At 34.8% G+C, this 15,264-nt stretch overlaps 2 protein-coding genes across 2 annotated transcripts; one reads left to right on the plus strand and one right to left on the minus strand.

The window, feature by feature from the left end:
* The first annotated feature begins 220 nt into the window (after window positions 1-220).
* LOC126780984 (WD repeat-containing protein 35) lies at window positions 221-12,021 on the plus strand. Its single transcript, XM_050505712.1, has 22 exons — window positions 221-419; window positions 500-611; window positions 828-967; window positions 1,038-1,140; window positions 1,210-1,370; window positions 1,578-1,725; window positions 1,965-2,095; window positions 2,251-2,454; window positions 2,918-3,032; window positions 3,858-3,971; window positions 4,207-4,429; window positions 4,986-5,208; window positions 6,214-6,383; window positions 7,201-7,416; window positions 7,929-8,072; window positions 8,229-8,352; window positions 9,663-9,785; window positions 10,322-10,415; window positions 10,623-10,771; window positions 10,960-11,046; window positions 11,561-11,670; window positions 11,752-12,021. Exons 1-22 carry the CDS (start codon window positions 396-398, stop codon window positions 11,921-11,923), a joined length of 3,087 nt encoding a protein of 1,028 aa, XP_050361669.1. The 5' UTR covers window positions 221-395; the 3' UTR covers window positions 11,924-12,021.
* A 2-nt stretch (window positions 12,022-12,023) lies between these two features.
* LOC126780980 (thioredoxin reductase-like selenoprotein T homolog CG3887) lies at window positions 12,024-15,222 on the minus strand. Its single transcript, XM_050505707.1, has 3 exons — window positions 14,921-15,222; window positions 14,299-14,428; window positions 12,024-14,029 (listed from the first exon to the last, which is right to left on the minus strand). The coding sequence occupies exons 1-3, from the start codon at window positions 15,082-15,084 to the stop codon at window positions 13,712-13,714; spliced, it is 612 nt and encodes a 203-aa protein (XP_050361664.1). The 5' UTR covers window positions 15,085-15,222; the 3' UTR covers window positions 12,024-13,711.
* Window positions 15,223-15,264: the final 42 nt, after the last annotated feature.

Raw genomic sequence — 15,264 nt, forward strand, 5'->3', positions numbered from 1 at the left:
CAATTGGTAATGTAAATACATTACCAATTGCAAAATATTTTTTTTGACGCATCCAAATGGATGCGTCAAAAAAATTTCAATGACACTTCACAATAACAATAAAACTATACCTATCGGTATCCTAGCAACGTAATACATAAGCATAACATAAAAAGAAAATACTAATAATTATTTTAGGAAGCAAGCATATACATATTACCATTCAAAATAAATTAATCATAGATCAAGTAATGAATAGAGCGTTTTTTTCATATAATACTCGTATTATCATATAATAATCGTATTGTAGTACGAGTCTTATAACGAACTGAAAATTTAAACTTGCTGTCAATAATAATATGAAATAAATAAATTATTAGATTCGATTTGGAACGGCTGATAAGTTATATTTTAAAATGTTTATTTATATGAGTAAGAAGGTTATGGACATATTTTTTAATTAAAAGTTATAGTTTTTATTTTGAAATATATAACAATTTTGTACTTAAAAATATTTCAGATAGCTATACCTAAACAATCAAATGTAACTTGTTTAGCATGGAATCATTCTTCTGGTTATATAGCGGTGGGAGGAGAAGATGGAATGTTAAAAGTTTTAAAGCTAGAATCGGGTCAGCTTAAGTTTTATATTAAACAAATTTTTTAACCATAGCAGTAAGCAAAACACCTATTTCAGTTATCATTGATTTCATGTGCATTTTAAATAATAAGTATATAATTACTTAGTAGTTAGTATTAAACAAAGCTTATTTTAATAAATGTTAATAGATTAATTAACTAGTATTTTAGAAGTTTAATAATATCTTTAAAACAAATATTTTTATTAGGTGGAAGTGGAAACCTATCAATGAATCTCAGCTTAGAAGGTCACACAGGGCAAGTATGTGTAGCAATATGGAATGAAGTATTTCAAAAATTGACTACCAGTGATGAGCATGGTGTCATTATTGTTTGGATGTTATATAAGGTATTTTACATACTATAATTGAATTTGATTTATACCTATTTTATATATTGATCCACAATTAAATCTGAAGGGATCCTGGTATGAAGAGATGATAAACAATAGAAATAAGTCAACAGTCACAAGTATGGCTTGGGGTTCAGATGGTCAAAAAATCTGTATAGCCTATGAAGATGGTAAGTCACTTAACTAATATTGTTTTGGTACTTTTATTCTTCATTAATTATGAATGAAATGTTCTGTAGGTGCAGTTATAGTAGGCTCTGTTGATGGATCTCGTGTATGGGGTAAGGATATAAAAGGCCCAGGATTGAGTGCAGTCCAATGGTCTCCAGACAACTCCTTGCTGCTGTTTGCTCTATCCAATGGAGAGTTGCATCTTTATGATGATCAAGGAAATTTTATGGTATTGCTGCTTACATATGTATATGATTTCATTAAGGGCATTTTTTATTAAAATAAAACTCAATACTAAATTCAGTATTTTATATACAAGCAATCAAAAATTAATATAACTGGTAATAGCTTGATTAAGTATAGCTTTAGAGTAACATATAAGTGACATAACAAGTATATAACAAGTATATTGTAGAAACACTTATTTAAATTGTAGATGCCTGTGGCGAGTAATGGTGTACCTGGATCAATGGAAATTGTTACTATGGATTGGTTTTCTTTAAAAGCACCACCTAGTAGGCCCATACTGGTGATAAGCTACAGGAGTGGTCTTTTGCTTTTGATGAAGAATTGCACAGAGGAAGGTTATAGTTTTATCTTCTTTATAACAAAAATATTTAACTCTGATTATGATAAAAGCAATTAAAGAAACAACTTAAATATCCCTTTGATGGGCTTGGCTGTCCAAGCTTTTGATAAACACAAATTAAGCAGATGAAAACTGTGCTGTGAACTTTCTTATGAGGACAGGAGCCCAGTAGTGGAATATTTGCAGGCTGGGTTACTTAAGTAATCAATGAATTAAAAAAAAATTCATTTTTAGAAAGCATTGTTGTGGATACGAAAATGAAAATAATTGACTGTCAATGGAATCACAATGGCACAGTATTGGCAGTTGCCGGTGAAACACAAGAGCAAACCAATGTAGTTCAGTTCTTCAATTCACACGGAGAGGTAAATTTGAAACATAAGTTATTTAATAGAAAATAATATTACAAAATTTTAAATAATCAATTGAAAATGTGAAATTTGTAGTTTTTACAGTATTAATGTATGCAATATTATAAAACTAAGTGAATGGAAAGTTATATAGTGGTATCTGTGTGCAGCACACGAGGACGCTGCGCGTGCCGGGCGGGGCCCTGCGCGCGCTGTCGTGGGAGCAGCGCTCGCTGCGGCTGGCCATCGCCATCGACTCCTTCATATACTTCGCCAACGTCAAGCCCGACCACAAGTACGCCTTCTACGGCAACACTCTCGCCTTCGTCTCCACCGCCGACACCGTCACCTTCTGGGACACTGTCACCCATCAGGTCATATCACTCTTTTATTCAAAACGAAATATAGACAATTATTCATAGACAATATTTTAATTTCTGCTTTAAGATTTTTAAGGAATAAATTACGCACGGATAAGCACGTAAGGGGTTTGGTCCTGCGCTTGATCTCTTTCCGATCGAATCGGACTATGACGTCTATGGCAGTCGTGAAATAGTATATGATACACTCTAGACATTTTATATATATGTCTAGAGTGTATCAGAGTTTCCGCACACACTTGTGCAATATCCAGCGTCAGCCTGCCAACCTGTTTGAAATTAAAAAAAAACTAATAATAAAACTAAGAAGACTAATTAATATAATGACTAGGATCGATAACATCAATCCACTGTCCTTTGTTATTCTGTATATATTGTTAAGTTAAGTACGTCGTATCATTAATATATCTATATAATATTATTCTAAATAATAACTTCACAACTGTTTCTTTTGCAGTCGTGGATAAATCACGTACCCGACGTGATAGACATGTGTGGCGCAGACGAATACTGCATTATAGCGACGACTAGCACACTTATTATATCGAATCAACAGGGGATTCAGTGTGACGGTGAGTTTAACGAAACTAGCAAACTTTTTTTTTATAGAATAGGAAGGCGAACGAGCATATGTTATGTCCCTTGTGCCTGTAATTACACTGGCTCACTCACTCTTCAAACCGGAACACAATAATACCAAGTACTACTGTTTTGCGGTAGAATATCTGATGAGTGGGTGGTTCCTATCCAGACGAGCTTGCACAAAGCTCTACCACCAGTGAAACTAAGGAAAATATGACACTCTGTAATCATGAAATTGTTAATAATGTGACCTCAGCGCCTCCTGTCGAGCCGAGATTTATTTAAATATATAATGTCAAGTTATTAAACTCGACTTATCATATTTTAAAATCATTGATCTATTTAAAGCGAAAAATATTTTAAACCAATTAGAAATTTCCGTTACCGTTTACCATTGAATATATAATAAAGTTGAAGGAGGAAAGTATTTTTTTGACGAGCCGGTTGGTGTGGTTGGTGGATATTATTATTATATTCGTGCTGCTCAGTTGTTACGAATTAAAAAAAATGGCCCGAATTTCACTGCCCTTAAAAATCTGCCGCCCTAGACTCAAACCTGCTGGTAAATCCGCCACTGCTGTGTTGAAGGTCATTAAGTGTGCTATGAATCACGCAATCCGATTGCGATTGGTTGATGATTGATTAATTGAAGGAATCCGTATCATGCATATGACACAATAATGCAGCGAGGTAGAATAAGCTGTAAATCTCCTAATCAGAGGTGGTCTTTGTTCGATGAGATATAAAATGTCCTGTTAATTTTCATAGTTTAAAATAATATTAATCGACCTAATATGATGTTATTAAAATTTTAGCGAAAGCAATCACCATACCCGTTGCATATGTTACCATTAACAGCAAAGCAATAGCGGTGGCCGCATCTAAAGAATCGTTTTTAATTTGGAAGTTCTCTACCCCTTCCAGGCCACGTAAGTAAATTAATTAATAAGAACTACATACACACATACAAAGTTTCATTATAGGGGTCCAATCCATAAAGGCGCCCCACTCTTTTTCCATTAGTGAATGAATTAATATAATAATGTAACATATTAATATTAAATGCCATTCGTTTTAGAAACATAGATAATTGATCATTACTACTTTATCCAATACTCAAGATAACTTGCAAGCCATCATATAAAAATATTGTTTTATGTACAGGAGTAACAGAACAAATGTACCACGCAGACGGTACTGTATTGACATCCGGGGAAGGTGGATTTCATGATGATACAATTTGCTGCATCACATGTTCAGATAGCCATCTCTTGATTGGAAGAGATTCGGGTGCCATTCTTCTGTTTTCGTTGGTGAATTTCAAGAAAATTACAACCATCAATATAAACGCAAAGCCGTACAAATTAGGACTCAATTCAAATTCCAGGTAATTCAAATACGGCTGGTTTCTGATATTATTTTATATATTTTTAATTAAAATAGTACATATTAATTTTTTTTGATAAATCATAATCTTTCTGGATGACGAAAGATTATGATTCATCAAAAAAAATTAATATGTACTATGTATATGACACATGGACACATGGAGTAACACTAAATATATTATTAAATATATATAACTCATTAACTTATTAAATATTTATTACACAAAATGGATGAATTTTTATGAAAATAAAAGCAGAACCAGAAGAATCCTCTCGGAATTAGTAATATTCTTGTTTTCTCTTCGAATTAACGGAGCGCTTGTATCAAAAATAGCTACGGCAGTAGCCCAAGAGGTCAGAATTACTCCGGGCCCGGCGTGTGAGTCTAGCATCGAGCTATTGAGATTCGATACTCATCATACATTCGACATTTTTTGAGAGTTTTTTCCACAATACTGCAACACGGCGACACAATTTGTAATTTACCATTAAAATAATCTGGAGTTTCGAATAATGTTATTTTGTGGCATCGTATTTGATTCGTGTCGCGGGCAGCAAGCTGTTCGCGATCGAGCAGGGCGGCGCGCTGCACGTGTCGGAGGCGGCGGGCGCGGGCGCGGGCGCGGGCGCGGCGCTGCGGCGCGACGCGTGGGGCGCGCGCTGGGCCGCCGACGACGCGCAGCTGCTCGCCGTGGCCGAGAAGGCGCGCCTCTACGTGCTGCGCGACTCGCAGCCCGAGGAGCCGCTCGCCGTCAACGGCTACCTCTGCCGGTTCAAGGTGCACTATCTCGTCTGACTTGACGATCTTGCAGGCATATAATATAATGTTATAGTTAGTCGGTATATCATTTTTCAAGCTTGTCGATGGAAAGGAGCGATTCCGTTACTAGAATATCCGGGAGATAGCGTTGCATTTACAAAAGTCGTAGTGAGCCGTTTGATGTTGACGTCGAGTTGATCTTATATAGGTAATGAGCAAACCGACCCTCAGCTGACGGTCTTTCCTCCGCTACCCAGGCAGCTGATTATTGTTTTCGTACTTTGAAGTATGTAAGCAATGACATAGTAAAATTCCATCCGGCGTACTATGACTTTATACTTCATATTTTTTTACAAGTTTATGCGACCAGCTGACGCATAACCCTCTCCAAGATGCAGCTGACGACTATTTTCCAGTTCAGTATGATGTTACTTTTTTTTTTCTTTTTTTACCACTTTCGCAACCTCCCCCAGCCAAACACACTGCGGGTGCGTCAGCTGTCGAAAGTCGAAATCGATTTCAATTACGGTGACGAGCGAACCACTGAATGTTTTATTAATTTTATAGAGCTGTTATATGTTCAAAAGCAGAACAAAACAGAATGTTGTTATTAATTGAGATGATAAGACATCGCTTATAATTCGGACACTGTATGGACGAGATGGCCTAGTGGTAAGAACGCGTGAATCTTAACCGATGATCGTGGGTTCAAACCCGGGCAAGCACCACTGAATTTTCATGTGCTTAATTTGTGTTTATAATTCATCTCGTGCTTAACGGTGAAGGAAAACATCGTGAGGAAACCTGCATGTGTCTAATTTCATTGAAATTCTGCCACATGTGTATTCTACCAACCCGCATTGGAGCAGCGTGGTGGAATAAGCTCCAAACCTTCTCCTCAAAAGGGAGAGGAGGCCTTAGCCCAGCAGTGGGACATTAACAGGCTGTTACTGTATCCTATTTTGGCATTAACGGAACTCAAGTTATTTTTTGATTGGTAATAATTAAATATTCTGTTTGCAGGAATTGGAAATAACGACTGCTCTTTTAGATAACATAACCGACAAGTGTACACCCCAGCATATAGTACGAGTTGAGGTCAAATCATTGCGAGACACGCGGCAACTTATCGAAAAAGTTGGATTGAAAGAGGCTGAAAACTTTATAAAGGATAATCCGCATCCAAAATTATGGTAACTTGAAATATTTTACATCAGCATCGCCATTATACCATCAATACTTTGTAATGTTACATTCTGGGTTTAAGGGTTTGTATAGCAGTTTAATTAAAGGCTCGAGGGACAAACGGATTTATATCCTACTCCAATAATATACTTATCTTTTTTTTTTTTTTTTTTTTTTTTCTGTTTTAAATTATTTTTAATACTTTATTCATATATCTTAATAAATTGTTAAATAACTTGTTATCGTTAGGTTCACTCCATGTTTGTTTGTATAAGTGGAAACTTTGTTGGCTTAAGTGAAATTTATTTTGTTACTAAATTTTATGTATTATATTATGCTGTATGTTTCCCAAATAAATAAAATAAAAAAAAAAAAAAAAAATACCAGTACTAACTAAATATTCAAAATGTCTTCTTACAATTAACTGAACTCATCCGATTTGTAATCGTTTTCATAAAGGTCAAAGCCTCAATCCTCTTCTGCGTGACGGCACTGTCTAATGAGCGAGATTGTAAAAGTCATCGTACCGATAAGCTTATAACGTTGCCGTATTAGTTAGTAACCATTTCATCGATCTGAAAGCTTTGCCTTTGAGTAACCGATAAGCGATATTATGAAGTGTCACTTAACTTTGAGGCTATATCTTTTTGTGATTAATATTTATTATTGACCAACCGTCAGACTTTACTATATAAAATGAAGTATAGCTTGACCGACAATTCTTAGTTTAAAATGTTTTAATTTAATTATAAGGTTACCTAAATATAACTTGTCTGCTATAAAACATTATAAAATGCAGCTGCATGCAAGGACGTTATATAACAGGCTTCTGCTGGCGGAAGGCGCGTTGCGGAAGTTGGAGTCGGCCACGGCGCTGGAGACGGCGGAGACGGCGTTCGTGCGGCGCGGGGACTACGCCGGCGTGCGCTTCGTGGCGCGCCTCAACGCGCTGCACTCCACCGCTCTCAAGAGGGCGGAGATCCTCGCCTACTTCCGAGACTTCGATGGCGCCGAGAAGATTTATCACGAAGAGGACAGGCGGTAAGATATTCATTTTTGTGACGGGCCGACAACTCGTCGCTCGAAATCTTCTTATTCATGAGAAGATGTGGTGATGATGTGGTGCGTTGTTGTTAATTTTTTTTGTCTATTTATATGTTTTTTTACCAGCAAGTAATTGTTGTTATATATTTAATATTTTTTATTCAAATAGACTTTTACGAGTACTTATGAATCGTCAAGCGCTGCCACCGGTTCGGAATATGGATTCTACCAAGAAGAACCAACAAGAACCTCACTCTTTTTTTTTTACAAAAATACTAATGTGTATTCATTATTAACAATTACATGCACTTAATTCCTGCACGTGAATTGTCCTTACTTTAGGCTCAATCCTGGTATAATACGAGTCAGTGAGTGTGGGCCGTGGACTATGAAACAGTATAACTATTATGGGTGGTAACACTTCAGTGACTGACCTATTAACATATCAAGAACATTAAATGGAATTGAAACGTTATTAAACAATAACGCTTTTATGGTTACTATTCCAGTGATCTTGCCATAGCTCTCCGAAAACGTTTGGGCCACTGGTTCCGTGTTGTCGAACTGTTGAAGATGTCAGTGACCACTACGGACGCCCAGGTCAAGCAAGCATACAGTAATATAGGAGACTATTATATAGACAGACAAAATTGGTTAGTATGTATTTTGTTGTAATTTTTCATTTGTCAAAACTTGAATATTTTTACAGGTAACATTTTAACTAAACATATTTAAAAGTATACTTAAAACACTAGTAAATGTTTATTATTAATTGAAATTTATTTGTATGAATTGAAAATGATTTGTAGGACCGGTGCCCTCGAGTATTATAATATGTCAAATAATAAAGAAGGACTTAAAAAATGTTATATGGCTCTAGAAGACAACGAATCTTTAACAAAACTTCTATCAGGATCACCCAGACATGCTAAGGTAGGCACAGCAAATGTCATTAACGTGTAAATTTTTATTCTTTTTTTTTGTTTTTTTTTTTTAAACATATAAGCTAGCGCTTGACTGTTATCACACCTGATGGAAAGTGATGATACAGTCTAAGATGGAGCGCGCTTGCCTAGAAGATGCCTATTCACTCTACACTTGAAGGTACCCATATTGTAGGTGGCGGGAAAAATGGAGGACGGGAAGGTATTCCAGATCTTAGCGGTGCGTATCAGAAACGAGGAAGCAAATCGTTTCGTACGTGTCTTAGATATATCAACTACGTACGGGTGCAGATCTTTACGATACCTCGCAGTTCTATGGTAAAAAGGTGACGGAGGAACCAAATTAAATAGTTCCTGGGCACACTCTCCGAAATATATTCTGTAGAAAACCGACAGACAGGCAACCTTACGACGGTGTTCCAAGGTCTGGAGTTTTGCGACCAGTGTCTGGTCGCCAATAAGCCTTCTAGCACGACGATCCACTGAATCCAAAGCCTCAAGCTGGTACTTAGCAGAGCCGTCCCATAAATGGCTGCAGTACTCCATGCACGATCTGACTTGAGCTTGATATATGGTCAGAAGCTGTTCCGGTGTGAAGTACTGTTTGACCTTATTGAGGATACCAAGTTTTTTGCCAGCAGTTTTAGCTTTGGATTCAATGCATTGTCCAAAGTTGAGTTTGGATGTTAAGGTAACTCCTAGAAGGACAATACTGTCGGTGATGGGTACAGATACATTCCGAAAAGTCGGAGTCAGGGGGAATGGACTCCTCTTGGCGGTGAACAAACACGCTTGAGTCTTGGTAGGATTAAATTTGACTTGATTATCGTCACCCCAATCTGATACCTCTTCCAATATCAAATTGATGCTTTCTACCAAGGCCTTTCTGTGCTCAAGAGTTTCTGTTGCATTCGCTCGAGGACCGGATATGTATCTCTCCGTTACAGTGCTGTCGTCTGCGTTCCCAAAGATACCGGGTTTCATATAGCCGTAGCTGTTTACACGGTAAGCAAGCGACAAGTGCTTAGTGAATTCTCGTGGATCCCCACCAGTCGACTTGTCGCTAAGTAAGTTGGATCTTCTATTCTTTTACAAAAATGGAGTGTGGTACATGGTTATAAAAGGAATCGCTTGGGGTTCTATTTGTATTACATACGTATGATTTGATATTTTTATGTATTATTTATTTATATATATATATTATTTATTTATTGATTGTATTAGTTTTTATAATAATAATAATAATTTTTGTTCATTTTTAAAAATTTGTTGAACAAAAATGATTTGTAATCATTTTAGGAGAAATTACCGAAACAAATAACCGAAGATAGAAACGGCAGCATGCAGGAGCCTTCGATACAGAATATCACCCAACTGAAAGAGAGTGGACAACTCTCCCAGGCTGCGGCCATGGCTTTTCAAGTACGTAAATATATGTGATATTATAAGAAGCTATTTATAAATTATAGGTACTAAAGTAACGTTAATTTTTTTATCAAACTATATATATAACCAAAAAATATTGAGTAAATATTATCCCATCCAAATCCGCGACCAGTTTGAGGATGATCGTTTCATTATTTATCAGCCATATTGAAACGAACAATAATTATAAATGGAAAGTAATATATATATAAACAAAATAATTTATATGTTCACTGTCATGCATAGGGGCAACTACTGCAGCAGGTGCGGCTTATATTATCTTCAAATTAATATTAGTAGATATATTTACTTGAAATAATATTCAAGCGGCGTAAATGATTGTTGTTTTACACGATGCTCCCGTTCCAATTATTTGTTGAAGCAATTTTTAATACGAGAATGTAATGGCGCATCTCAATTCTACATCAGTTTCAATTTAAGTCCAGCCAACTTAGTTAGAACTTCTTGCAAACGGAATTCTCTGAACAGAACGTTTAATTTGTTAACATCCTATTTTATACCTTTTGCTTTAGTTGGCAGATCTCGAGGCATCAAGGGCATCGTCTCCTTGGCGAATAAAGAAGCTCTACGTTTTAGCTGGACTTTTGTATCGTCAACATGGTATAGGTGAATACATTATTTTAAATGTATTTAATAAATTATGGCAAGTCGAAACCACGGGACCTGACATGAGAGTTGTTTCGCACGTAGTTTTAGCTTGATATATTTTTTCCAATGAAACTGATAATACAATCAAAAAATACTTTACTCCTGACTATTGAAAAACTCCAAAGTATAAACAAAAACCTCTAATGCACCCGTCCACGCCGGCAGAGGGCGCGGCGGCGCGCAGCTGGCGGGCGGCGCGCGCGCAGCACTGGCTGTGCGCCGCGCTGGGCGGGCCGCGCGCCGAGCTGGCGCCGCGCCGCGCCGCGCGCCTGTGCCGCGCGCTGCCGCAGCTGCACCCCGCGCAGCACGTGCAGGCGCGTACTCGCTACTATTGCTGCACTCACTTTGACCGCTCTATATTATTATTTCCAAAGAAGTGACGTCCCTCCTCGAATTGAACATTTAGTCTCAACGCGATGGCTATATAAACCGTTTATAAAAATTAAACTGATATTCCTGGACGTTTACGGTTGAGTAAAACTTTCATTTCTTTATATTTTAGGCATGGTGTACCGTCGCAATGATATCCCTGCAGGCTCGAGCTTTCGAGCTTTGCTCTAAAGCTTTAATCAAACTGGAAGCTTGCAACGTAAGATTTATAACATTTTATCCCTTTGTTCTTGTATGCAATGCACATACTTATTGCGTACACATTAAACTGATTTATTGTATACAAATCAAAGCTTTTAATCAGAATATATAGAAGTGTAACGAATAGCCACTCACCCACCATGTCCACTCCGTCTTTCCTCATCACGCCCGGGTTTTAAAATATTAATCGTACCTGCTTCATTTCCATAAACCTTTTGGTTGATGATTAATATTTTAATTAAGGCAATCATTACTTACATCAAGTGTGACCGGGGTGAGCATGATAACCTATATTACAAATAATTAAAGTCAAAAATAAAAGTCCACTAACTTGGAGCAATGTTTTATCAAGGACAGACAAATTAGCTTAGAGACGTTTTGCGCTTGTAGTGTATAGATTTAAATCATAAATATCTGCAATATTTCCACAAAATGTAAATTCCTAAGTCAATCGTCTGCCTATTTCTTCTAAGGTCCTTGTTAAGAAAAAGTTTTTTATTTTTTTATTTCAGCCCGAAGTCTTTGAAAACATTGCCATTGAAATATTTACAAGATACAAACCGAAAGACGCAAGAGGTAACAAAGTTGAATGCCCTCAATGTCAGATGAGAATACCAGATTGGTGAATATTATATTTAAACTGAATACGTAGTAGCGATAGCAATATAAAATGCAGTTATTTAGTTAAAATTTTCGTTTGAAGGGTGGCATCCTGTCCTGGCTGTTCTACGGAATTTCCCGGATGCGTAGTGTCTGGTCGGCCGCTGTTAGCACCACATACAACTTGGACTTGCAGTGTATGCGAAGCGAACGCACAACATCATGAATTAGTTTTACGACATTCATGCCCTATGTGCCATACACAACTAACATAAAAATATTTTAATTTGTACTGTCCAATGTAATCCGTCCATTTAAAATGAGTAAATACATGGTGTTTCTTTATTTTAAGGAATAAAAATATTAGACAATGTCTGTTGTTTTATCTGAGTTTATTTTATTTTGAACCAAAAGTACATCATTTGACATTATTATCTGACTAGATATATTTGAATGTCTGATAAGGATTTTTTCTCTGTATTATTTTCTAATATAATTTTATTTGTTTAAAGGCTGTAACATATAGCTCAACTTATCTCTCTTCTATTGAGATAAAACTATGAATTAAATACAATAACTGTTTGTATAGACCATTATTAAAAAGCTTAATACAAGTTTCCTATTAGAATCAAAATATATAATAATTGTGACCACAAGTTCTTACTTGTTAGTCACTTGGGGTGATTGGAAACAAAATAATATATAACATTTATATGTTATAAAATAATGTACGAGTATACTCACTGGCCCTGAGTATCGATATGAGTATTACTTTCAAATCTTTTTTTAAAATCATTCTTGATATTTGGGTCGGGTTAAAAAAATATAGACAATTTTCAAGACTTAGGAACTTTGTAATTTATATTGCTTTATCAAACTATTATAATCTACAATTATTAATGACATCACTATTTTGTTATTTTAAAATAAATAGAATATCGGAATGTTATGTTATAAATTCGCTTATTTTTATACTTTGATCATGTCAGGGACCGAGTATTAGAAATAGGTAACATTATAAATATAAGACAACAGCGTTAAGTAATTTGAATCAAGTCTGGTAATAAGCTTCTAGGTCATTTCAACTTCTGTTTCTCAGTTTTGCAGCTCAGTAGAACAATGTTTGAAAATACTTACAAGTTCAGTTATGCAAGTGGATCAATTACATTATCATATTATCTACAATTTACGCATCATTCCTATCATTGTACTATTTTTCTAAATATATCTCTTCCTATAAAGCAGATAATAACTAAGGAATTGTTGGAATTAAAAAAAAAATAGTTTTTAGTTATAAATGCAATTCTCTCAATCACTGAAAAATATCTCAGTATTTTAATGTTATCCTATAATGGCCCCATGAGGTGTTGTCAATTATACAAATTGTACATGGAGTTGTTTAATAAAATAGGTTGATAATCATGATACAATGTTGCAAATTTTCTTTCTTGGAGTAACAGTAATAAAAAAAAAACCGAATTGATTGCCTTAAGCTTATTAATATTATAACAATATTATTTTCTATTAATATTTTGCTGACGAATCTGGCAAACTAATAGTTTACTTAATTAAGATAAAATATTACATATATATTTAAATATAGCTGTAGTAAACCAATAACAAAGTGACAATACCTTTATAAAAATTTAATAATATTCACTTTTGATGTTTATACTATTTTATATATTGTAGTAATTATCACTTAATTATGAATTATTCATTTTCTTTTTATCTTTATTGGCATTTTTAACTGTATTGCAAAAATTTTTATTCATAAGTATTTGTTAAGGTTAATCTAGTCTAAGGGCCTTTCATGTAGGAGCGAATTAAAGGTATTATTACTTAATTAATGATAATATTATTAAAATATATTGATTTCCAATCACCCTTATTACCACAATACAATAACAATATAATAAAGTTTGCTGTTAAATCAAATAAGAAAATGTGATTACATATTCTGAGGATTTCACAAATGCTTTATATTTATTACACAAACGACATACCTATTTTAAAAAAAACATAGGATAATTTTTAGTATGCCACTTTTTAAAATTTATCTATTAGACAAAATTATTATTAGGCATTTCCATTTTTGAAAATTGTAAAGTATTATCAATTATTTGAAATAGTTCAGGTGGCTGTGGAATTCGACCAGTTTCTAATTTGGACCACAGTGGAATGTTGTTAAGTGATATTTCAAATGCACCTGAAGACACTAACTGACCTTCGATCATATTTGCTAAAAAGAACATCATCATACATGCATATAACTTGTTCTCAAGGCACCAGCTCCACCAGGCTGGTTGAGGTTTGTTCAACCAAGCAAAAATGTTGACACCACTTAGTATACACATTATCAAAATCATTTTCCCAAAACCCTGAAACAAATATTAAGAATAATGAATTGAGCAGATACAACCTATTGTAAGTGGTTGATAGTTCAGAAAATTGGCAATTTTTCAGTGTGATTCTAAAAAGTGTGACAAGTTTGAATTTTATTTCAGTTAATTATGGGGTGATTTCCAAGAGTAAAGTATTATCATCAACTAAAATAACCCTAATTTTAATAATATTTGTGTCTTTTGTATTTTGTTAATATTATTAAAGAAAGACAGCCTTATAATATGCATTATTCATTTACACTTACAATCATTCTAGAAAGGTACATGTTTAGACCAGGTGGATCATAATTAGCTCCAATAACTGATATCTCTGGGTATTTTTGTTGAATGATACCTGCATAATCTTCATACACTTTCCTGTAGCCACAAGAGTAACTAAAACAAAATTTCATTAGGTAACCACAGTAGTTTCTCACAAGTTTATGAATTGTTTTTAATATATATATTAAAATAGGTAAGTCGACTAACAAATGGGCCACCTTACGTGGTTGTGACCTGTGTGGTTGTGTAAGTAGTCACAACAAGTCATCAAAACTAGCATTATAACTAATTTTAAGCCATTATTTATAGCCATTGTGCCACTAATCTTGGGAACTAAGATGTTATGTCCACTGTGCCTGTCATTTCATTGACACAATTTCACAAGGCTCTAATCTCACAATCCTTTTAAACCAGACCACAACAATACAACTAAATATTGAACTAAAAATTAAGTTTGGCGGTAAAATGTATGGTTAATGGATGGTAACTAGACGGTCTTGCACAATACCCTACCATCTAGTCCAAAGTTATAATAAACAAAACTATACAAAAATTGCATATTTATATCCAAATTCTTTATTATATTTAGTAAAAATATATACCAACCAGTAATAAATATTCATAATATGACCAACTCCTTGGCCAATTTTACTAATACTTTCAGCTTCATTATCTTTGGCCCACACGTAATTGTCAGTGCACAATATAATACATAATAACAAACTCGTGACAAAAAATATTATATTTATATTATTAAGAACAGACATCATAGGATTTTTATTTCAAGCGATTTAAAAATCATATGCTAAATTATATCATAAATTGAATAAGGAATAGGAATTAGATATTTTTGTCTCCTTATTTTGTTCTTGATAAACTGACAAGTGACAAGTCACATTTACGCAATTGCACAAATCACACTCCCATAGACACATAGAATATAAATTTCA

The sequence above is a fragment of the Nymphalis io genome, chromosome 3 (genome assembly GCF_905147045.1).
Source record: "Nymphalis io chromosome 3, ilAglIoxx1.1, whole genome shotgun sequence".
Taxonomy (NCBI): domain Eukaryota; kingdom Metazoa; phylum Arthropoda; class Insecta; order Lepidoptera; family Nymphalidae; genus Nymphalis; species Nymphalis io.